The sequence below is a fragment of the Mustela lutreola genome, chromosome 7, assembly GCF_030435805.1.
Source record: "Mustela lutreola isolate mMusLut2 chromosome 7, mMusLut2.pri, whole genome shotgun sequence".
NCBI lineage: Eukaryota > Metazoa > Chordata > Mammalia > Carnivora > Mustelidae > Mustela > Mustela lutreola.
The window spans coordinates 140340386-140365470 of NC_081296.1; the positions used below are offsets into that span (position 1 = coordinate 140340386).

At 46.5% G+C, this 25085-nt stretch overlaps 1 protein-coding gene across 4 annotated transcripts in view; it reads right to left on the minus strand.

Moving 5' to 3' along the window:
- Positions 1–25085, minus strand: part of RGS6 (regulator of G protein signaling 6) — a 546505-nt gene that overhangs the window by 56895 nt on the left and 464525 nt on the right. For all 4 annotated transcript variants that reach the window (XM_059182922.1, XM_059182923.1, XM_059182925.1 and 1 more), the window contains exons 7-12: positions 24236–24300; positions 20651–20727; positions 18187–18268; positions 16210–16284; positions 14435–14533; positions 13304–13365 (exon numbers count right to left, since the gene is read on the minus strand). In XM_059182922.1, the coding sequence (XP_059038905.1) occupies positions 13304–13365; positions 14435–14533; positions 16210–16284; positions 18187–18268; positions 20651–20727; positions 24236–24300 (460 nt within the window). The remainder of the gene's footprint in view (positions 1–13303; positions 13366–14434; positions 14534–16209; positions 16285–18186; positions 18269–20650; positions 20728–24235; positions 24301–25085) is intronic.

Genomic DNA, 25085 nt, shown 5'->3' on the forward strand with positions numbered 1-25085 from the left:
TAAGAAATGGAGAATCTCAAGTCCTACCCCAGACCTACAGAGTCAGAAACTGCATTTAAACCAGATTCCCCAGGTGATTCATATGCACAGCAAAGGCTGAGAAGCACCACATCTTATTTGATATTCTGAGGGGTTCCGGTCATTTTATTCATCCAATCAAAATGGAGGAGCCTGGGATACTTTCAGTTTTAAACAGGGCTCCAGATTTTCCCATCATCTCACAGCCTCCTCACTTTTCCAGGTGTGGTCTGTTGCCCAGCAGGGGTGTAGGAGGAGCATTGGTCCAAGCTGGAAAACCTTGGTTCTCATTCTCGGGTGAACCATTTGAGTGATCTTTGTCAAGTTCGCCATGTTACATAATGGCCTTGTGGAGCACTCAGGACCATTTGAGGAAAAAAATGGAAAGGTATTTCAAAAGAATCTTCCAAATCTTCTATACACGTAAAATATGTGATTGCAACCACCATGTGCAGTGGAGGCATGCTATCCTCATAAGAGCATAAGGTAGGCAGTGTGCCCAGATGAAACTTCATCCCTAAGAACTCTGTGGCCTCTCAAGGCTCTGGGGCAGCACTGTGGCAGGAAGGGTGCTGTGACATCTCCATAGGGAGCCATCCCTTTGCCACTTGGGAGAATTCCATTCTTTTTGAAAGAAATGGATTGTACATTAAGGTACATAATAGTTTCCTAGGGCTGCTCTAACAAATGACCACTTACTTGGTGGCTTAAAATGACAGAAATCTACTCTCTCTTACTTCTGGAGGCTAGAATTTCTGAAATCAAGGTGTCAGGAGGCCTGCGCTCCCTCTGGGACTTGAGGGGAAGAATCTGTCCATCCTCGCCTCTTCCAGCTTCTGGTGGCTCCAGGAAGTTCTTGGCTTGTGGATGTGTAACTCCAATCTCTGCCTTTGTCTTCACATGACTTCTCCTCTGGGCCTTGTCTTCTTCCCTTCTCTCTCTTACTTGTTATTGGATTTGGGGTGCCCCAGAATAATCCAGGATGATTTCATCTCAACATCCTTAATTCACATTCACAGAGAGTCTTCCCAGATAAGGTCACATTCATAGGTCCCAGGGATTAGGACTTGCACATACCCTTTTGGGGGCCACTATTCCACCCATTGTAGGGAACATGAAAGAATCCAGGCATGAAGCTGGAGAGGACGCACTTGACCACCTGACTCCTTCCCTCAGATCGGCACAAAAAACTAACCAGCAGATGGTAACCTCAACCCTTTTCCAGGGACAATGGGTCATGTGAGATGTGTCTGAGTCATGATGAGGTGTTGGGGCTTTCCTGATTATTATGTACTTGGGCATCCACAGAATTCTCAGAATTTGAGATAGTGGGTGTAGTCCATGGGGCTCTCCTTAGCCGTGACACTTTTATCACTCAGAATGTCTGCCCCTAGCCATTCCAATGACCTCAGCCTCCGGTGGCCCCAATCTCCAATCAAAGATGTCTACCCGAGCAGATGTCTACCAAGACAAATGGTGTGTGTGCACGTGTGTGCGCATGTGTGTGCGTGCGTGTGTGTGTGTGTGTGTGTGTGTGTGTAGGCGGGTGTCTGTCTTATAACTAATTAATTTCAAGTTATGTTTTTTTTTAAAAACCAGAAATTTATATCCCTCAAGTAATACATAGGGATGGAAAGACACAATTTCCTCCCCTGCCGTCCTTACCTCTCCTCAGATTTCCATGAGACGGGCTGGAGTTTGTACCAGCTGCCTCTCCAGGTTGTTGCATGAGCTCTTCCACGTGGCCACACCCGCACCCAGTGAAGGCAGGTCTGACCGGCCATGCCAAACCTAGGTTCCTGGATGGAACCCAGCAGGAGTGCTTGGGATGAGAGGGGGCAGGGGAGGCTCAGGAGAGGCTGGGTAAGAATACTGAGTACTTGGGTACTTGGGGGACCCTGCCTATTTGTGGCCTGGTTGCTTGCCAGTGAAGATAGCTGTCGTGTTGACCAGCCCAAGGCACCTGAAACTTAGAGGGCCAAAGAGCAGCGAGGAGGATGTAAGCTGTAATGAAACATGGGCTTACAGCCAGGTCTCCTTTAGAGAAATCTGGGGATACCTCCAAAGGGTGGAGGAGAGGTGGTGAGATGAATGGGGATGTTGGTTCAAGAGAAGTAGTTGAGAAGTAGTTGAGAAGTAGTTGAGAACCTAAGGAAGATTTTGTAACCACTGAAGTTAAGGGTGCAGGATTGGACTATGTAACCTGCTTTAAGTGTTGGAGCTGCTCCTATGGCCTCACCCCACATCGTGCCTTCTTAGACTAGGGTTTAGATGGGATCCTAGATATGCAGGGAAGAACATGTGAAGAGAGGGGTAAGAACTTCCCACAGAAATGCCCAGCAAGCTATACCAAAGCAACAGAGCTCCAATTAGGATGATCACTATCTGTCCCCCAAAGCCAATGATGGGCAGCATTGGTCAGCAGGGAAGTTTGTTGTATTGGAAGAGGTAAAGCTATTTTGTTAGAGTTTAGGTACATGAATAAAGTTGGTTAGAGGCTTTGTAAAGGAAACAGTAAAAATTTTATGGACAGGTGCACTTTGAATGTAATATTTTATTGATAGGAGTGGGATGTACTGACTAATCACTGAATTAGACTGAGCTATACCAGGACCTTCTAATCAAGCAAGAGACTTGATTTTTTTTTTTTTTTTAAGACAGGAAGGGAGGGGGGGTGGGCAGAAGGGAGGGGAGAGAGAGAATCACAAGCAGACTCCCCGCTGAGCGAAGAGTCCAGTGTAGGGCTTGAGCTCATGACCCTGAGATCATGACCTGAGCTGAAATCAAGAGTTGGATGCTTAGCCAACTGAGCCACCCAGGTGCCCTGAGATCTGGAAATTTTTAAAGGTATTTTAGAAAGGAAGATCTTGAGATTCTAAGAGGATGAGAGAGATTAGATGGTATATTAGTCTCTTACAGCTGCTATACTTAGTGACTTAAAAACACAAATGTATTATCTTATAGTTCTAAGGGTCAAAAGTCTGAAATGAACACTGTGGGACTAAAATCAAGGTATCAGCGGGACTGAGTTCCTTCTGGAGGCTCAAGGGGAGAATCCATTTCATTGCCTTTTCTTCCTGATAGTGGTGTCCCACATTCCTTGGGTCCTGACTCCCTTCCCTCTTCAAATCCAGCAATGCCTGCCCAAGGCTGGATCACATTGTGTCATTCTGACATTGACCCTTCTGCCTCCCTTATCTACAACAAGAACTCTCCTGGTTACACAGGGCCCACCTGGATAATCCAGGTAAACCCCTATGTTAGACTAACTGACTAGTAATCTTAATTCCATCTGCAAATGTAACTCCCCTTTGCCATATTTTACAGATTCTGGGGATTAGGTCCTGGGCATTGCTGAGGGACAATTATTCTGTCTTCCACAGGTGTCATTTGAGAGGCATTTGTGCAGAAGGTAGAGAATGAAGTCACTTAACAGAGGGTGTGGTGGTTGGCAAAAGGTGTACACCAGGCCTGCAGGGACTTTTTGGGAATGGCACCAACATGTTTTATTTCATTGTCGTGGTTACGACCTCTGCAAATAAGCTCAGCGTTCATGAATCTATGCCCACCCGTGTCCTCTTTGCCATCACTGCATGCGAAACACAGGAGACAGCAAAGTGCCTTCTCTTGGAGGTTCCTGTGAGTGGCTTTGGCTGTCTGGAGTCTGTTGTCTTAACCCCTCTCCTAGCTTTTGCGGGGTTGGTTCTTAGAGAGAGGGGCCGAGAAGGTTAACTCCATAGTCAAGGTGGCAGAGGGCTGAGAGAAGGTGAAAGAATGCCCCACCCCAGAAAGAGATGGAGGAGGATCTCCTCTTCCCTCATCTTCTCAACTCCATGAGACTGGCCAGTAACAGCATGAAGGGTGGAGTGCAAGCAAGCACTGCTCGCCTTGTCCCCGCTCATCTGGGCCAGAGGTGTCTTACTTACGAGCTAACACTTTCAAAGTGGGTTACGGAGGCAAGGAACAAAGGGTTGGTTGCCTAGGATAAGACCTAAGCTTCATGCAGAGAGTACAAGGCTTTCGTGTCTGCATTTGGGCTGTGCAATGCCATTTCTTAGGTGTCAAAAGAGGTACAAATGGAGACAGAAATGTCATCTAGGGATATAGTGAGTGTACTTGGTTGGGTTGACCCTTGTGCTGCATCTCTTGGGGTCCAAGTGAAGCAGTTAGGGATCCTGGGAAGTGAGAAGCCCTCCAGAATGGGTAAACAAGGCAAGAAAATGGGGGTTCCTGCTCAGTCTTCACCATCTCCTGGGAATTGCACCCAACATGTACCTAGGGCTACTTTAGGTGCTGCCAAGTGTTTATAAGCCCTGCTCCCAGCCACAGTAGATCTGTCCAGGAATGGATACCTTACTGACCCAAGCAGGGTTGCTACCCTCTTTCTCTAGCTTCAGGTATAGAAACTGCAGTTACAATGTTCAGGGGTTGGAGGCAGTCCTGTTTCTTAACACCTGTCTGTGATTAAAGAGGCTGAGGCCAACAAGGAAAGTGGAGCAGGACAAGAGGTGAAGAAGGAGCCTTGGGAGTGTTTGGGGCCCTGGCTCCAGATTTTTTTTTTCTTTTAAAGTGTGGAGCCCAGCATGGGGCTCAAACTCATGACCCTGAGATCAAGACCCAAAGCTGAGATCAAGAGTCGCTCACTCAACCAATGGAGCCACCCAGGCATCCCCTGGCTCCAGCTATACCAATACTTAGGGGTGTGGCTGGCCTTCCCCAAGCTCAACTCTGCAACTCCTCCTTGTAGGGTATGGCCAGCACATGCTCCTTTCATTGGAACTGGGTTCAAGCTGGGGTTCTATTTCCTGGCAACAAAGCAATAGTATTGAAAGAAGGATGAAGGCGATGGGAATGTGATGGCAAGTTCATGGAGTCACCCTTTGTAGCCAGAGAGGCTTCCTCTCCCCCAGAACATGCACTTCCTTGCAGTGCACAGACAAGTTATCAGAGTCTCCTGGAGACACACTAAGACAATGAAACGGGCCAGCAGGCAATGTGGGAGGCAGCAGCACTGTTGGAGTCCAGAGTCAACATCAATGGCTGCAGGAAGACTTGAGAAAGGACAGGAAAAACGCAGAGAGAGAACAGAGAGGCATGGAAAGAGCTTTGCAGACAGCAGGCACATAACAGCATACAAACAAAAATGTCCACAGACCATTTGGGTGGCACCAAAGCAGAATTGAGAGGTGTTACAGACTGAATTGTGTCCCCCCAAATTTCATATGTTAAAGCTCTAACCCTGCAATGTGACTGTTCTTGAAGATAGGGCCTTTAAGGAGGTCACTAAGGTTAAGTGAGGTATGGGTTGGGGCTCAGATTTGATAAGACTTTGGTCATAAAGAGAGGAAGAGACACCAGATCTCTCTCTCTCTCTCTCTCTCTCTCTCTCTGTACAGAGGAAAGGACATGTGATGACACAGAAGCAGGAGGTCATCTGCAAGCCAGGAAGAGAGGTCCCACCAGAAACCAGCCTGGCAGGCACCTCAATTGTAGACTTCCAACCTTCGGAACTGTGAGAAAAATAAATATTTGTTGTTTATGTCTCCCAGTCTTGGTATTTTGCTATGGCCACCTGAGCTGACTATTATAGGAGGAAATGGAAAAGATAGACTAAATACAGGAAATCCAGAGGAGGTACATTAAGAGCTCGATTTCTCATTGAGAAGTTTTAACATCCTTGTCTCCTTATCTCTGCCTCCTTCTCATTAGCATATGGCGTTGTTATTATCAAAGGTGAAATTCTCACACCATTAGAAGGTGCGGACACAGCAACCATCCACCAAATGTGCCGCCAGCATCAGGGGTTTGAACTGGTTCTTGGGGGAGTCTGCAGCCGGCTGAATTATCCCCATAGTCCCTTCCATTTCATTGTAGAAAGGGGTAGAAGCTCATCTCCTGGCTGCCAGGGGTAGGGCCCATGGTCAGTCATTCAGTCAACATTATTCAGTACCTACTAGTGCCATGAAATAATGAACAGCCTTCTGGACCGCAGGGTGATGCTCACACCGAGCTAATAGCAAGGTCATGGCTTCTAACAACTTTGACCAGTAGTCATGGGTTATTACACACACACACACACACACATACACACACACACTTTATATGTGGGGCCTCATATACGATATATATAGGTTATATATATTATAGTTGACCCTTGAACAACATGAACAACATGGGGATGGAGCACTGAATCCCGGTGCAGTCAGAAATCCATACAACTTCACTGCCCCAAACTTCACTGCCAATAGCCTGCTGTTGATCAAAGCCTTACTGATAATATGCACAATGCATATTTTGTATGTCGTATATATGATGTGTTGTATTCTTACAATAAAGTAGACAGAGAAAAGAAAATGTTATTAAGAAAATCATGATTATGATTAAGAAATTAAGAAATTATGATTAAGAAAATCATAAGAGAAAATACATTTATAGTACTGTACTATTTTATTGAAAAAAATCTGTGTATAAGTGGCATTCAAACTCATGTTGTTCAAGGCCCAACTAACCCCTGTATATATATATATATATATATATATATATATATATATATATATATATAATGGGGGGGTCTATATATGTATATATACATACATATTAATGGATTATATATACATGTATATATACATATGTATATATACATACTACATAGTACATATGTATATATACATGTATATATAATCCATTAATATGGATTGTTAAATCTAATGAGGAGAGAAATAACAAAAGTGAATTTAGAAAACTTTTAGGCCAATCACTTAAAAAATTCTGAGAGAAAAGTTTTAGAATTCATCCTCTTTCCCTTAACAAAAAATTGAGACACAGTTTTATTACAAATTGTAGAGAATATGACAAGAAACGTAAAACAGGTGAGTTGGAGGAAGAAGCGATGGGTTGAGGAGTGTCTGGAGGGACCCCTAGAGCTTTGCACACATAAGTAAGGAGTGTGGTCCACAGAGCATGTGTGGGTGAAGATGGAGACACAGAGTCTGGGGAGATGGACAGAGAGGAATGGTTCACAGCCGTGGGATGTGGGACGGCGAGGCATGGAGTGCAAAGTATTATGGGACAGTGACGATCATTTCTACTTTAGAAATGAAATACAAATATGCTACAGCACTCATTAGAAATCGGGGCCTCTAAACGGGGAGGAAACCTGGGAACTCTATGTGGGAAAGGTGAGTAGGAGAGTGTGTTTGCAGTCCCTTGCACTGTATGTGTGGTTTTCTAGACCTGATGCACTAAAGAGAAACAAGACATGAGGAGGTTCTGGCTAGAGAGGGAAAAGACTACAGTACTACAAAGAGGGAAGAGGAACTTCTGGTTCCCATTCATTCATTCACTCATTCATCCAGCTTTTTCATGTTGGGGAAAGGTGAGGAAAAGAGAGACTATAGTCTCTTATAAAGAACTCCTGAATTGTGGGTCACCAAGAGAAAATACTTTCCATGGAGACATGTGAGATGAGCGAAGGGACATGAGGGTGAATTTAGCCTCTCAGAAGGAAGACTACATGCCAGGCCAGGTACCTCAGCCCTTCCAGGTTTTGGTTTGGACACAGTGGCCCTGGCTATCACGTTACCTCTGAGCTTTCCTTCCCTGTCACCTGAGGTGGGCTGGGAAAAAGAAGACACAAAGATCCCACGGTGTCTGGAATCACATAAAAGCAACGTTGTAATGACCTCTTCGGCCCCATTTCTTCCTTCCCCCAAACTTTCATTAAACATTAAGTTCATGGACTTCCATCACCCTAGCTGGTTTTTTAATAACCCTCAGGGTATTCAGGCCCTTGCTGTCTTATCTCATTTCGTTAATTACATTTCAGGATCATGGAGGGTTGGGAGGCAGAGGAGGAACCAGCATCCAATTTCAGAGAGCAGCGCGATCCCGAGATGGGCAAGCAAGATGATGTAAAAAATCAATTCAGCAGTCGGCTGTGATGCACAAATGGCTCCCAGGGATAGGGTAAGGACAGCCAAGTGCACAGGCAGATAGGGAATGAGACAACTCGATCTCTCTGTGCGGGGCAGTGTGATGTGACTTCTGCAGGGGCGAGGCATGGCTCAGTGCCTAGTGAGTGGGGAGAGATCTCTGCAGATACCCTGCAAAATGCAGGGGCTTTTTGGACCCCTTGGAACTGAAATGTATACTGTTTTGCATTCCCAGATTGGTTTGTTAAGTGCTGTAGGGCTTGGGTGAATAAAAACGGGGCTCTGATGAGGACCCTGGCAAAGGACGGTAAGACCTCCATTGTTTGGCGATCTCACACAGGTGAGCTATACAACCGAAACGGCCTCTGAGCAGAGTCTACAATGACACAAACCCTAGGCCTCAAGGCTCATCGCCTGAATTCAGAAGAGCACGCCCCTCGGAAAAGACTCTTTACTCTTGCTTCAGGACCAAGGCTAAGGGACTTGGTCGTTTGATTTCCTGGTATGGTAGATTGATTTAAAAATGAGTCTATTTCTCCAGCCCTTGAATCTGGTCTGGGCTTGTGACATGCGTTGACCGATAAAAGACAACAGAAGTGCCAGAGTGTCAGTTCCAAGCCTCAAGAGGCTTCGCCTGCTTGTACCCTCTCTCCTGGAATTCTACTATTCCCACGTGAACAAGGTCAAACTTGCCGGAGGATGAGAGACTATGTGAGGGAGAGCTCAGCATCCCAGCTGAGGTCATGCTAAACCACCTGGAGCCAAGCACATGAGAGAGCCTAGCCAAGAGCACAGAGCTGTCCGTGGCTGCACATGTATACCAGCCTGCGCCCCTGGGAGCCAGCTGGCACATAATCACGCGAACCGTAGCAAATGCCTACTGTTGGAAGCCACTAGGGTTTGAGGTCGCTTATTACTCAGCGATATCTAACAGAAACACCTGGTCTGCCTGCAGACTGTTGACCAGGAACAAGAAAACAAACCAACAATCAAACAGCTAAAAAGCAGAAACACAGACTCGAAGGTTGTAATGGTCTGAGGCTCTTTAGGGAAAGGGAAGAAGTTTGTGGCACTTCATAAGACGCTGATCATTGGCAGTTGCAAAGCACAGTATAAAAGTCACCCAGGAAAATTAACTGAAATATAGTCTCCTTTCTTTAAGAAGGCAAGTGCATAAACCATGCCTAAGAAAGATTCTCATTTGGGGGCATCTGGGTGGTGCAGTCAGTTGGCCATGCAACCCTTGGTTTGTTTGGTTCAGGTAGTGATCTCAGGGTGGTGAGATGGAGGCCTGTGTCGGGCTCCGTGCTCAGCGCAGAGTCTGCTTGGAGCTTCTGTCTCCCTTCCTCTCTGCCCCTCCCCCTTTCTCTCTCTCTCTCTCTACTAAATAAATCAATCTCAAAAAAAAAAAAAAAAAGAAAGTAAAGGAAAATATTTTCATTTAAAATACTTAAGGGGCGCCTGGGTGGCTCAGTGGGTTAGGCCTCTGCCTTCGGCTCGGGTCGTGGTCCCAGGGTCCTGGGATCGAGCCCCACATTGGGCTCTCTGCTGAGCGGTAGCCTGCTTCCCCCTTTCTCTCTGCCTGCCTCTCCGCCTACTTGTGATCTCTGTCTGTTAAATAAATAAATAATTAAAAAAAAAAAAAAAAACTTAAGATAACAGGCTTAAGGTGTTAAACACTGTTTATCTGGGAGATTCATTTATGTGTGCAGGGACCATACTACCTGAAGCAAAAATCGGGGGTGCCTGGGTGGCTCAGTTGGTTAGGTGAATGCCTTCGGCTGAGGTCATGATCCCAGAGTCCCAGGATTGAGTCCTGCATTGGGCTCCCTGCTCAGCAGGAAATCTGCTTCTGCCTCTGACCCTCCCCCCATCATGCTCTCTCTTTCTCTCTCAAATAAATAAATAAATAAATAAAATCTTAAAAAAAATCAGGTAGCATCTTAGATAGAACTTTTTGTTGCTTCCAGGTGCAAAAGGCAGCGTATGCTGGGAAGTGGAGTTTGGTTGTCATGATGTTGGCCCTTAGCCACGCATGGTGACAATGGGACAGTGCGGTTGAAACCAAGATGACCCCAGAAGATCTGCACAGAAGAACCAAGCTCTTCCCATATGGCCTTTCCTTCCTCACAGGTGCCAGAATAGCGGTGCCATAGGAGGCTGCCGGGGCAGAAAAACAGATGTGGGCTGCAGGGCCAGCCTTCCTGGGCAGCCTGTGGGCAGCAGATAGGAAAGAGACAGGGAGGAAGAACTGCATTTGCAGAAAGCCGCTGTCTGCAAGACCAGCTTCACTTCGTGGCTTGCCCTTTATGGCTTCCTCTGAACACCAAACGCCCAGTTCTTTCTGTTCCACGTACCTGAATTCTGCTCCTTTCCAAGACACCATTCAGCACCATAGGGTGCTTAATGATAAATAAATCATTAAAAATGATAAAAATAATGGTTCATATTTATTGCCTGTGTAATACATGCCAAGGACTGGATGAACTCATTAACCCTGTAAGTTAGTGCTACTGTTCTCTCTCCTTTAAAGAAACAGAACGGAGGCACAGAAAGATAAAGCAGCCTACCTAAGGTTGCACAGTTAGAAAATGGGCAGAGGCAGGACCCCAGCCCTGACGCCTGGCTCCACACCCATCCCCTGATTCGTCCTGCTGGGCTCCTTCAGTAGGCAAGTGTCCCTATTCCCTTCCCGGCTGGGTGTGCTCACAACCTTTGACCACAGCCCTGACCCAACCCATCACCAGCCCCAGAGCCTCTCCCCAGCATCAGTTCCCAGGGAACTGCATGGCATGCACCTGTTCTCTGGGGGACGAGGTCCTTTGCTTGGCGGCTGATTACCACCCATCACCTGCCGGAGGCCCAGGGAGAGCAGCGCCGGCTCGGGGATGTGTGCGCCCACCTGAGACAACTCAGCTTTCAGCTTCGGTGAGCAGAGCAGTCGCACCCAGGGCCAGCTGCCAGCGCCTCCTCCCCGTCCCCGCCCCCGCCGCTGCAGACGGGCCCGAGGCTCTGGACTGCTTTATCTCCTGCTCACACCCGTCTCCTCTCCCTCCTCCTCTCTATCTGGGAGTTTCCTCGTGGTTCTAATGAAAAACCCGTGTGTCACATTGAAAAGTTGCCAGTTATTGCTGCTGGGAATAAAATCTGGTCTCTGCTGGGCGGAGACTCCGGAAGCTTCGAGCTGGGAGTGAGGACAGGCTGGTTGGAATCATCTCTCCGGTGCCAGTTGAGCAGCCTCAAGCATAATGAGATGCTGCCAGGTGGGGCCCTCCCTGACAGCGCTAAACAAACACACACCAGGCCCTGCCAGGCTCCCCGCCCCACCCAGACCGTCTCCGGGCCCCGCCTCAGCCCCGCACACCTGCCAGGAGTCAGTGGGCTTCCCTCAGGCTGACTGGTTCAGGCTCTTTCCCCACATCCCCCAGAAATCAAAGCAGGGTGCCCCTTCTTCTGTGAGCTCTCAGGTCACACAGCTCCAGGCTGAGCACAGAGCCTCAGGGCTACACAGTGGCTTCCCCAAGGAGACCTGGTCAGTGCACCTGCAGATTATTCAAAATGCAGGCTCCTCTGGATCTACCTGGAGTCACTGAATCCAAATCCCCACAGCTAGGGTTTGGGAAACCCCATTCTGAACCCCTCCCTGCCTGGACAGTCCTGCTCAAAACCACTGGACCCGAATGAACTGACCCAAGGGAAGATGCTTCACCCCATCCCCCGAAACCGCCGCCACACACACACATGCTCTCCTAGGACTGCAAAGTCTCATGTGCCCTTTAAAGGCCAGGTGTGACTCGCGCTGATCCTCCCAGCACATGGGGACAGTCATTCCTGCCCCTCTTTCACAGAGATGGAAGCCCAGAGCCCCTTACAGGCTACGGCACCAACGCACGCAATGTCACCCCACCACCTCCCTCATGGCCACTCTCTGGGACAAAGGCAACCACAGTGAGATCAGAAAGCAATTTTAGAAGCTGGTACTTGGGGAGACCCCCAACATGACAGCTGGGGGTGGGCAGTGGCTCTGTGGCTAGCAGAGGCAGCAGCAGACCTGACTCCACAGAAATCCACGTCCAAGTGCAAGCTGAGCTCCAGCCTCCGGCCACCTTGCGGAATGCTTTCTTTGGAGAAAACGGGAATCTCAGTGATTCTCACAAGGGGCGATTCTGCCTCCCTCCTGGCTCTGCCCTGGGAACGTTGGATGATGCCTGAAGAGATTTTTGGTTCTCATGATTGTGAGGTGGGTTTTGGCATCTAGTAAGTAGGCAGAAGTCGGGAAGGCTGCTAATTATCCTAAAATGCAGAGGACCGCCCAGGATGTCAATAGCGACATGATCAGTGAGTCCCGGGATAGACGGAGATGCTGGCTCCAAGCCAGGGATGTTCTTGGTCCCCTGAACACAGGGTGCTCACTTAGCGTTTTGGATTTGGGAGAGGAATTTTTCTTAGCCTCAATTTCTTGTTTTTCATCTAGAAAGGGGAGGGAGATCAACCTGGGGGCCAGCAGAGACAGGCTCATAGGTTGAACACACAGCCAGCCCTCTGTGTGAGCTGGATTTAAAGGATCCACTTTATGCCAATATCCAGTAAATGCTAAGACCCAGCTTAAAACCTTGTTCCCTCAGATACTGGTCATCGCTTAAACAGTAGCATATGGAGGGACAATCGTTCGGTGTGAGAATGTCTGATCAGATTTATTCCATCACGGATTCCCCAGGGGGTCTCTCCTCTTCACCGAGGATTCGAAAAACAGACCATTTAGTTGACAAAATTGAGTTTCCCCTGCGTTAACAGAGTGGGAGTGGAACCAGCTCCGGGTGCAGACTGTAGCACGAACGTTCCTGAGGAAGCCGGGCTGGAGGTGCCAAATATTTTCTTTACGGTTGATTTGATGCGGTTCTGGGATTGATGGTGTGTGGAGGTGGAACGCCTCCTGATGGCTTGGCCCCCTCCGACGAGCGCGGCCAACACCTCAAAGGGCACACATCATTTTCCTCCCCCGTAAAGGAATCTGGGCATTTTATAGCTGAAAAGGGACCAATTCTATTTGAATTAATCAAGAGGCTGAAGGTTAAAGTGCATTACGTAGCTTTTAAGGACATTCTTCCTGGATTGACAAGGTCCCGTGGCCACCCCCTGGAAAGCTTCAACAATGGAATGTTTCTTGACATCACTCAAGGGAGGTCTGCTGTCTTAGCGGTACTTGTGTGGGGTCTGTGTTTTTTCACTCATCAGTTTAAGAGATGACTATGGTCTGCCTCTTGGTGTGGTACATACTTGTTAGCTGTGACCCCGTAACATTTTTCTTTTGTTAAATTAGAGGAAAACAGTAATATTATTGAGGGGAAACATACCTTTCAGCCACTTTGGACATTTTTAAACAATGTCTGTCAATCTGTGCATTCAAAAATGTTATCTGGGGAAAGATAGAACAAAGGTATTAAGATCAAACTTGATTTTTTCCCCCTTCTCCCTATGAACCCAAACCTTGTATTTCCATCCATAACCAAACAGCTCTTCTGGCCAGCCTTTGCCAATGCACCAGCTTTGCATTCCAACAATCATTGGCCCATCTGGAAGTTCCCACCATATTCGGGAATCACACTCCACAATTTAGCCTATGCTAATATTCTGTACTGTGTTGTAGCCTAAGTCTTGACTCCCAAAAGTGATTGCAAGCTTAAAGGCAGTGGTAGACATCCTAGGAAGCTTAGCAGCACTTAGACGCACTGTAAATATCTGGTTGGACTGATTTCCAGTGATTTCCCTCTGCACACCTTTCACAACTACATTACACCCACCATATGCTTGGTGTACTTGACTAGATCATCAAATAGCGACTTCACATATGTTTCCTCTTGCCCACCCCAAATAAACTTGTCAGGAGTGGGCACCTTTGGGTTTCCCCCTCAGAAGCTAGTAAAACATAACATAAAGATCTTTAAGTCACTTCATTGTCAGTGAACCCTAGAAAGGAGTCATGTAATTAGCCATTGTCTGCTGTCCCTGGTTGACCAGTTAGCTTCTCATCATGAAGGAAGGCAACATTGAACCAAATAAAGCTGAAGTGGCACAGAGAGTGGGGCTTTCTTTATTTGTAAACTTGCCTTTTGAATCACAGCAATAAAGTCTGGTGGTTCTGAGCTGCCTTACTCTGCAAGTTCATTACAATCTTAAGGACTATGTGACATCTGTCCCCCCCACCCCCATCAGTCTCCACGGCATTCTGTGGGAACCCCAAGAGACTGGGATCACTCCTCTACGTCTGTCTCTAATAACTGCTGGGGGAACTCGGTAGAGATTTTGTCCTCTCGAGCTTCGGTGGGTTGTTCGCACACAGCACTCAGAGGTTCAGGTCATCCACAGCTGGGTTCCACTGTGGTTTCCAGGAACTCAAAGCTCACTCAGCCTTCAGAGGTGAACATTCAAAGGGTTTTCAACCTGGCCACGTCTCCTCCTGGGAGTGCAGTAGTCAATTCATTCACCTGTTTCCGGATGTCCTCTTTTGTAGTTTTCCTGATTGGCTGACTGGGTATGTGTACGGGGCTTTGCGACTGGGACTCTTCTGTCACGCCATACACTGACTAGAGAAGAAGCAAGAAGATAGAATCATGCATCCTCAGAGGAGCAGGGCGCCTTAGGGGTGGGCACTGCAAGAGCTCTTTTGATGCTTCCAATCCCCTCTGTAATGTCCTGACAATAAGTGACCAGCCCCTGCCAATTTCTACAGTGAGGGGACCTCTTCCTCTTCAGGCAGCTTGTCCCATCTTTGGGCTACCACTGTTAGATGATCTTTCCTTTCACTAAGCAGCAACCATCTCTTGACTATCAGCGTGTCTCCAAATATGGCCCTAGACCATCTGCAAAGAATCATCTGGGGGTTCTTGGTAAAGGTGCACATTGCTGAGCTCCAACCCCAGACCTACTGAGTCTTTGTGGGCAGGGTGTGGGAGCCTACACTTTTATCAACTGGCCCAGGTGATTTTGAGGCACAAGAAAGTTCAAGAACAACTGTTGAAAGTTATGCATGGAGGAGCTTCTCTAGACTTTCTGTTCCCTGGTAGATGACATGCTCCTCTGGTAGAAACTGGTGAGTGTCGGGTTTCAGACTCTTTCCTTTTCAGCCAAACAGCTTATGGCCTCAGTTTCTCCCTATGCTATGGCTGCTTATTAAGCAGTTTCCTTGTGCTGGAGACAGAGGAAAGATAATCTTTGCTCTGGGTATGAAATGAAACCCCAAAGGCTATGCAATGTATAGCTGAAATTTATAAAATCAAGAAGGGGTCAGATAGAGAGGATGTGAGGTCCATGAAATTCTGGAAGATTAAAACTAGGGGGCCCTTAATGATTAAATGAGGATGTTTTAAGACTAATATCATAAGGTCTAAAACCTACAAGGGCATAACTCATCTCAGTAAAGAATAAAATATGTAAGTGGATTCAAGAAGTTGAAATATATGTCATGTCTTATGTGAGTGTGTGTGTGTGTGTGTGTCTGAGAAAATGAGAGGATTGGCCATCACAAGAAACAGCAATGCCTTGGGGTACAACTCTAGCTTCTTGAAATTAACATCATGAGGGACAGATATGTCCTCCAACAATATGGCCCTTGGTGCCATGGTGAAGTTGGGGTATACCAGTTGTGGGGCAGGTTGAGGGGGGCAGCCTCGAGTATGTCATGGCCACTGCCACTTCCAGGAGAGTGAAACACGGATAAATGATGGTTGGCCCATTCACAGCTGGGCACAATGGTGATTTGAATTTGGACGATCTAGCTACATAAAAGACTTTCAAAGTACTAAGCTCACCTTCACCTGTGGGACTTGGATAATTTTTGTTCCTTTAGTTTCTTTTCCTTCCCAGAGCCAATTGCTACTCACCTTCCACACCTCAGCACACTTGAGCCTACTTTGGAAGCCCTCAGGGAGCCCCGGGTCTGGTGTCCCCTCCCGGCTCCCTGGCACCATCCAGCATGTCCCTGCCACAGCTCTCTGGACTGCCTGGGGGTTCACCCCCTGCCCCCGCACCCTCTCTCCCAGGCTGTGGGTTTTGTGACAACTTGTGTCACCGTATTTCAGCAGCAAGAAGGACGCCAAGTACACACCAGCCACTCCACAAATATTTGTAGAATGAATGAATGAAATGGTTTCAAAGGACAAAATGGGGTAGAATTAACAAATAGAAAACGACTGTTTGAACAGTACTAGAAACAGAAGGGCTATTTGCATCAAGAATTTTTAATTTAGCTAAACTAGCGAACCTTTTTAACCTTTTGTGGGTTCTTCAGACGTCGGCATTTCCTGATATCCATTTCTGTTGTGTTCACACAGCCTGGCTGAGAAAAAAAAATCATATAAATTACCAAATGAAAATCACATCTTCCATTGTGACCCTAGCAACACCATGAGACCCAGTCTCTGTCTTTCCCATTACAGGTATTACATGATTAACTCCACTTGGCTGTTCACCGTTCCTTTTACAAAGACGTTTCGTCTTCAGCATGTGTTCCTGCACAGAGCCTACCCCTCACTATCTAGGGGTAACAATGCAGAGGGTAGAATGAAGAGTTTATAAGCAGAAAAGTCCTTTTTTTTTTTTTTTTTTTAAAGATTTTTATTTTTTTGCCAGAGAGACAGAGAGTGAGAGAGGGAGTACAAGTCGGGGGAAGAGGAGAAAGAGAAGCAGGCTCCCCGATGAGCAAAGAGCCCGATGCAGGACTTGATCCCAGGACTCTGGGATCATGACCTGAGCTGAAGGCAGATGCTTAACCCACTGAGTCACTCAGGTGTCCCCAGAGTAAACTTCTTATTCAGAGTGGCCAGATCGTTTCAACCACAGCCTTTGTTACTAAACATTATCTGACCATCTACAACAATCCAATATCATGATGGGGAAATAGTTTGTGGTTTGCTTTTAACCAGCTTTTAGACATAGTTTGAGGACATAGTTTCCTCATTCCAGTTCCATTTCATGAGGAAAATGCAAGATTTGTCTTAATCATGGGAAATTAGAAATCCAATCGCACCTCATTATGCATGGAATTTGTCTTTGTGAATTCACCTACGAGCTAAACTTTATTCATAACCCCCGAGTCCCTCTTTGTGCTGCTTCGTGATCACTTGTGGATACAGACAGAGCAGCAAAGGCTGTGCGGAGCCCAATGTGTGTGTTCCCGGTGAGGCAAAGGTGAGGCTCTGCCTTTCTGTTTCATCTCTTACTATGAACAAATGTTCTTTTGACGATCTATTTAGGACCACCTTTTCCACATTTCTGTGCTTTTTGTTGGTGATTTTGCTGTTTAACACAGCCCCGGAGCACAGTGTGATGTGACCTCTTGTGTTCCTACTCGCAAGAGGGCCATGGGGTGTGTGACAGGGAACACAGGTGTGTCAGTTAGAGAACACTGGTGGTCCCGAATTCAGTATTCATGAATCAACAACATACATTAAATAAGACGTCTTTAAACAGAAGCAGGCTGTGGACATGGTTACCTACCGATCAACTGAAGAAAAGATTGGGACCAGAGGAACCAAGCCCTGCATGTCTCCTGGGATAGTGGCTCAGCCCTGACTAATTCAGCGTGCACAGTTACTTTGCAGAATGTAACTACCGTGAATACTGACAATGGACCACATTTGAGGAAGATTATTCTAAGATATAGAGTTGAATGACAGCAGAAATGGAAACTGCTTGTTCAAAGCGAGGGGAGGGAGAAACATCTATCATGCAAATGGATGTCAAAAGAAAGCTGGAGCTAGCTGTGCTTATATCAGACTTAAAAACCAAAGACAAACGAGAGGAGAAGGGCACTGTATCATAATAAGGGGACAATCCAACAAGAAGTTCTAACAACTGTAACTACTGATGCACCCAATTTGGGAGCACCCAAATATACTAAAAAAACCCTCCAAAAACAAAAAAACAAAAAAACTCAGAAACTGCTTATTTTGGGGCTGTAAACTTCTGGGGCCCAGAGGTCCCAGGGGAGCCCCTACAGTTCTCCTGTTCCAAGTCTGTATTTCATGGATGAATAACTCTTAAAAGCTGAAACTGTCATACATTCCAGACAACCCACCCACATTATATTGACGGAATGGCAAAACCAGTTTCACAAAGTTCAGCAATGCTCTTTAATTTTAAGAATGAGACACGTGGTGGCTAAAGAGAGTCTTTTCTTTCAAGTGAAGGAAGAGGGAGACAAAACAAAAACACAGAGAAGCAAGGGGAGCTTTCTCACCACTGGCCGGTGCACATCCCAAAAGGCCCGTTCTTGACTATCCAAAATTTTCCTTTCCGTCTTGTCCTTTTTCCGATCTATCCTGGAAGAGCGAAGGAAGGAAATCAGAGGCTCCTGTTTCTAGGGGCTTAGTGCACACGGGGCTCTTGGCATCTGTGCGGTCCCTGCTCTCTGCAGGGCTGTGACATAGGGGCGGACCCTTCCCTCAAAGGAACCTACAGAAGTCCACACGTGGGATGAGTATTTTTCTTAGGCTGGACTGCAAGTCATCACAGATGTGGACTGAATGTGGTGGGCCTAAGGAGAGAACCAGAATCCAACTGTCCAAGTGAATGATTAAGATTGAGATTATTCAGTATTGAATTATCCCTGGACACACCCCCACCCCCCATCAAAGTGGATACTGCGTATTCAAATTATAGGAAAGAATGTAACAATAGGCCTGCCGTGTTTCATCCTCAAGTTTGAGAATTTGCTTTAGATTCAGAGTCAATAGAAATGTCTTCAAAATACTGCAATTGCATGTTTTAAAAGTCACTTAAAGCCTCTAGCTTTCTAAAAGCAGAGTAATAGCCCTAGAACAAGAACAAGAACGTGACAAGAACCAGAAGGCAAATATGGCTGGCTTCAGCTGGGGGAGGCACAAATTGCAGAAGGGAAATTACAGGTGACAAAGACAGATTCATTATGTTCTGATCAGTAAATAGATAAGAGTTTTTTTTTTTTCTTTTAAGCCTGTATTACATCATATTACCTCTCTAAGTAAAAAGTAACAGAATAATTGTGTAACTTCTGGTTCTTGGCTCTCTTGGGAGCACTTTAGTTTACAGCCCTGAAATAAACCATAATCACCCTGAGATTTCTGTGATAATTACTGTGTACTTCAACGGCCCACAATTATAATATAATCACAGACTTAATCAAAAAAGTTAATTGAGAAATACTGTGTATGTACAAAGTAACAATTTCCCCGCCTTTTTCAACATACGATGCTGGGTGATCCTTAATGTGAAAATTAGCTCTCCTCTTTGCTTCGCAGCGGCTTCTGAGTACACAGGTTGGATTCTGCCTCCTCCTCCCCTCTCAACCCTGCTCCCACTTTCTCTTTCCTCGGGGCCCACAGCTCCTCCAGCTCAGCTCAGCTTCCAGTGCCCACCTCACTCCTGGCTACTGGCAACACCAGGTAGGCTCTGCATGTGGAATTGTGGGCTGAGGGGAAAGTAGAGACTGCAGAGGGAGGGGGAGGGCCATTGTACTACATCAGCCACTGGACCCGAAGTCCTTGGGTCATTTCCATCAATGACCACACACCTGTGAGAGATGCCCAACCGTATGGCCTGAGACCCAGCCCTGGGTGACAGGCTGCAAAGCTGCCCAAAGAGTGCAGAGGGGCCCTGCTCCGGGACAAGTGGCATCCAGAGAAAAGATGCTTGCCTTTGCCTAGCTCAGCGTCCTTTTCTGACGCCCTCCTCTGCCCCATTTCTTCTGTGAACACTTCTGGTTAAATCAGAGATCGTTGCTGGGGAGGGCGAAAGAGACCCCAACCCGAGCTAGTTCTTTTCCTAGAACTGAAAGGACCTGGTTGACAACTGTGCTTGTGGACAGGGGGCCACAAGCCTCCTGTCCACAGGGAGGTAGGAATTTCCAGTATACCCCCCTGGGGAGGGAAAATTATGGGGGAAACATTCCAGCTAGTCTTTTATCTCTTAGACTCCGGGGGAGAAAAAGGGCCTTTACTTGGTTGGTGGCTCTGAAAGAAGGAATTGAGAAAGCTCAGGTCCATCCTTTCTGGGTCCCGTGCATGGGCCAGCCTATTCTTGGGACACCTGCCCTCTACATGCAGTGAACTTACAGGGCTCACATCTGCCCTGGGCTATGAGCTTCTCAGATATTTAGGTCTGCTCAGCATGGGCAAGTTGAATTCCAGGGTAAAGATCTGTGGTCACAGATCCAAAGTAATGCCCTAGAACCTGGATTTTTTCAGCAATAATCATAACACACTGGACTCCAACGTCCGACTTCTGTGCCTTATTTCTGATGTTCTCAGCCCCTCCTCTGGGGGCAAAGGGAGAGGGACTGGCCTCCCTAAAGCTCCAGCATGTTTTTCTATGCAGAGAGAATCTCCAGAAAAGTGGGTCTGATGTTTTTTTCAGCCCCTGAGCCCAGAAGAATACTTGGAAATCTCTTTAGGAAATAGAAACTTCTTCTAACCAGATTTCTACGTTGGGGAGCAAGCCCATTGCCTGCTAAGACACATGCTTTTGAAGTTATTTCAGAGTGCCATTGATTACAAAGATGAAACTTCTCCATCTTGACCTTGATTTCTACTCTGCTGCTCTCGTGCAAGACGACAGCATTTGACCAGCCGTGGCCGGCCGGCCGTGGAAGGAAACCACTCTCACACCACCTCCACTTTCCCGACAGTCTTTCTCTCTTTTCCAGGGTCTCTGTCAAGTTCACCTACTTCACTTGAGCTTCTGCTTGCATAAAGATGAATTCCCACTTCCTTGCAAAGGCCCTCTGGAGTCTTGCTAAGTTTTCCTAATGAGAAATCAAAATCAACGAGAAGGCATTAATCCTTGTAAGTCTGCACATTGACACCTATGCTTATTACAAAGCGGTCATCTATTTTGGTTACTCCCAGCGGAATAGCGGCGCCCCACTTTAAATCCACTGGATATGAACCCAGTGTGATTCGGCCCCAGACCCTGCTGTACAGAGCAGAACTATTAATATTCATTTACACGCCCATTAAATCTGAAATCTCTGTGGTTCACCTGATTCCTCTTTTCTCGTGTGTTTTACACGAATGCAACTCACATGGCACTTTCCATCACTACCACGCAAAAAAGGAAGAAGGGTTTGTGGCTATTCATGTGGGATTTGGGGAAGGGACGGGGGCTGGGGCGCTTTTTGCCACCTATTGGACATCCCCGAGAGCAAAAGCAAGAAGGGATTTCTCAAGATGCATCTTCCAGCAAGCTGGGGCCCGGGAGGGCGGCAGGAAAGAGAAACACAGATGACCTAGCATTCGTGCCTTTGAAAGTTTGGATTCAAAAGCAGGAGAAAAGGGAAAGTCTATATTTGTGATGTTCATGAAAGGAAAACCCAAAAACAGAAAGAAAGAAAGGGCATCCAGGGTTGCCTTTAGAGAAAGAGGGCAGAAGCTTTTCTCTAAGTCTGTAGTCTTACCTGATGGCGCAAGGGGACAGCGAAGGGGGTGTTTGACAGGTCCCCTAATGATCCACCTAATTCTGATGGAATGCAAGGACAGAGCCCACATTATGCTATGTATTTTCATAGAGCTCATGCCAGCACTAATTGATTACCCTCATTAGGGGATTATTAATATAAAAGGAGCTTCAGTTGAAGATCAACCCACATAAACTCAGTTATTATCAAGGCTCAGTGTATGAGTACCTCAAAAAAAAAAAAAACAAAAAAAAAAACCCAAAACCTATTCCTTTCATTCTTCTACTGTTCATGGGAAGCAGAGTTGGTGATGCTTACGTATCAGTCAATTAGGGAGCAGTTACATAAATTATGAACAGACATGCCATGGAATACTAGGCAGCCATCAAAACCAATAATGTGGATTATTATTACTGACAAGGAAAGATTCTCAATATGCTTACAGCATATGATCAGGGAAAGAATCAGCTTACAAAGTAATGTTCAGGCTATGATTCAAGGTTTTTTTGTTTTGTTTTTGTAAAGGAAAAAAATGTATGTACAGAAGAAATGTTAGGGGAGAAGGACTGCAGGCTTTCTCCTTTCTTTGCTGTTTGAATTTTAAAAAATTTATTTTTATTTTTTTATAAACATATAATGTATTATTAGCCCCAGGGGTACAGGTCTGTCAATTGCCAGGTTGAATTTTTTTTTTTTTTACAAAGAGATTATGTCATCAGAAAAAAATTAATAAAATCACTGAATTTTGAAAACAAAATACTTTTTAAATTTTCTAACCTACTTTTAGGCAGAGGTCAACTTCAAAGAACATCTTGAAGCTGTATTCTTTACAAATACCAAAGCAGAACAGTATAGGGCAAGAGAGAAGAAAATGGAATAAAATCTATCTGGAGTTGATGCTATCTTTTCTAAAAGACAGGACCTTTTCTAAAACATGGAAAATGTGGGGAAGAGAGACACAGTGGGGACAGGCCACCTGCTTCTGCAGGCTGGGTCTTTCGGATGGGTCACACTAGGGGAGGGATGCAGCACCTTGTACGGGGTACACAGAGGTAGGAGAATGGATTCTGAATGAGGGGCGATGGCTGGTAAGTGAGGGCTGATGGGGACAGGAACTAGGTGTCCAGATACTCAAATTCACAGAACAGCCATGCTAGGGTTTGCTTGGGAAGATCATAGTATTCCAATATATTTATGTGTAATGGCTCCCATTGATAAGCACACTTTGGCCAGGTCCTGAGGCCCTGGGTCAAAGGTACCATGTCCTCCAGAACTGTTTCCCCACTGGCTTGTGCCCAGGTTCCCAAGAGCAAAGAAGTCTGATGCAATGGGCCTCACACTTATTGTGGGAAACTGGGGCAGCATGAGAGGGAGATTTGGAAGGAAGGAGCCGGAAGTCCTGTTAATGTTGTTGGTTGACCGGGGAAGGACTCCTCGCTGCCCCCAGGGCTGCCCCTCCCCCTCGCTGCCAGCCTTTCAGTCGTTTCTTGGCTCAGCAGCTTCTGTGCCTTCTGGAGGGTGTGTGACAATTTGGTCAGTTTCCCAGATTCTCTTTGACCCATATAAAGTTTGGTTTAGGGGAAAGAATCTGCAACCATAAATCTGAAATATTTCAAAAATTATCTGAGCTTCAAGTCCTCTGTGCCATGGCTCTGTTAAACGGGAATAGGTCTGAGTGTGGTGGGACCTCCAAGTTTTGCAGGAACCCCCTTTTTGAAAGAAGGTGGTGCAGGGGGAGAAGTGGGCATGTCTGTTCATCGGACACATATCTTCTGGATTGAATTTGGTCCTTAGATTCGACTGCCAAGAATGGGGGAGTTGGGTTAAAAAATGCAATTAAAAACTATCATAGAATAAGTTTAAAAAATTCTCATATTGTCTCCGTTTTCTCCTTTTGGTGCAGCCGTATGCACTGAAACACAGGTATCAATTAGATTCCTGGAACGACCACCACAATCAGGATACAGAATAGTTCCATCATTCCCAAAAAACTCCCTGTGCTGTCTCTTTACAGCCAAATCATGCTCTGACCTGTAACTCCCAGCAACCAGTGATCTGTTCTCCCTCATGACGGTTTTGTATTTACGAGAGTGTCATGGAAATGGAATCACACAGCGTGTCATCTTTGGAGACTGGCTTCTTTCATTTCATGTAACCTCTGGAGTATTCATCTAAGTGCTTGTGTGGAACAACAGTTTACTCCTTCTCAACCACAGAGGAGAGTTTATTTCCCTGAATGGACATACCAATGTTTATTTCACCCTTCACCTCCTAAAGCACATCAGGGTCGTTTCAGCTTTTGCTTATCACAAGCAGAGCTGTTATACCCAGGTTTTTGTGTGAACAGGAGTTCTGATTTCTTGGGGGTGTGTACACAGGAGCGGGACTGCTCAGTTAGATGGGAAGTATATGCTTAACTTTGTAAGAAACTGCCCGTCCATTTTCCAGAGTGGTTCTGCCATTTCGCATTCCCACTAGGCATTCCCAGGACTCTTTACTTTGGCCACTCTGATAGGTCTGCGGTGGCATCTCACCCTGGATTTAATCTTAATTTCCCTAACGGCTGCTGTTGTTGAACATCTCTTAATGGGTTTATTTGTCATCCATAATGTCCTCTCCGGTGAAGAGTCTGTTCAAGTCCTTTGCCCATTTTTGAGCGATTTGTTTTTTTACTGCTGAGTTTGGAGCGCTCTTGTATAAAGATGCAATTTTATTGGGTGTTAAGAAGACTTGAGAACAAAGGAGCCCAGATAAAAGGGACTAGGGAGAGAAAAAAGGAAAAACCGAAGAAGAACCAGAGCCAAAGATACGGTTTTACTCTCCTCCCACACTTAAGCCGAGAAAGAACCGCACTTACCGCTTCATAATCTGCCAGTTCCAGTCTTGCTTTGTTCTGCATTGTCCTCTTACAGAGATAGATGGCTGAGGGAAGAAGAGGAATTACATGTGCAAAACCGGCCGTGCGGTGGCGTCACAAATCTGTCCACCCGTCTGTCCGTCTGCTCATCCAGCCAGCCCTCCCTGTGTCCAGGGCTGCGCGGTGCAGAAGATGCTTCCGTGATTCCTAACCTCCAGGAATCGTCCTGATGCTCAGGATCGGAAGAGGACTCCATTGCCCACGTCTTGACTGCTCCCTTTAGTTCTCCTCACTCTGTTTCACCACAAGCATCCCCGGCCAGGATCATCTTTGACATACATGATCATGTTCCCTTCCTGCCTCCACTCCCTGCCCTGCTTCCTCAGTGACCTCAGAGCACGGTGGGGCTCCTTAGGGTGGCATGCTTGGTTCTTTAAGACCCAGTCTGCTTAGCTTGTCAACCTCTTCCTTCCCTGCCTCACTGGCATGAGAGGTTCCCAAACCCCTTTCAGCTCCACGCTTCTGCCTATGTGTCTCTGCACAGGTCTTTCCACTTCCCTCTTCTTTTCCTCTCTCTGGCAACCTCCTCCTAACCTTGAAAGACCCAGCTCTGTGTTCCAGATAGCATCTCCCTACCCTCACCCATGAAACTTGATTCCAGTGCACCATAATTATGGGTTTATTAGACTGTCCCCAGCTCTAGGCTGAGGGCTCTTCAGGGGCAGAGGTTGTGTCCTACAAATCTTGAATCCCTACACCTAGCACCAGCACCGGCCACCGATGGAGTGGATGAACAGTGGAAAGGGTGGACAGCTTGGGTCTCTCTTCCCAGGGTAAGGAAGGGTTACTG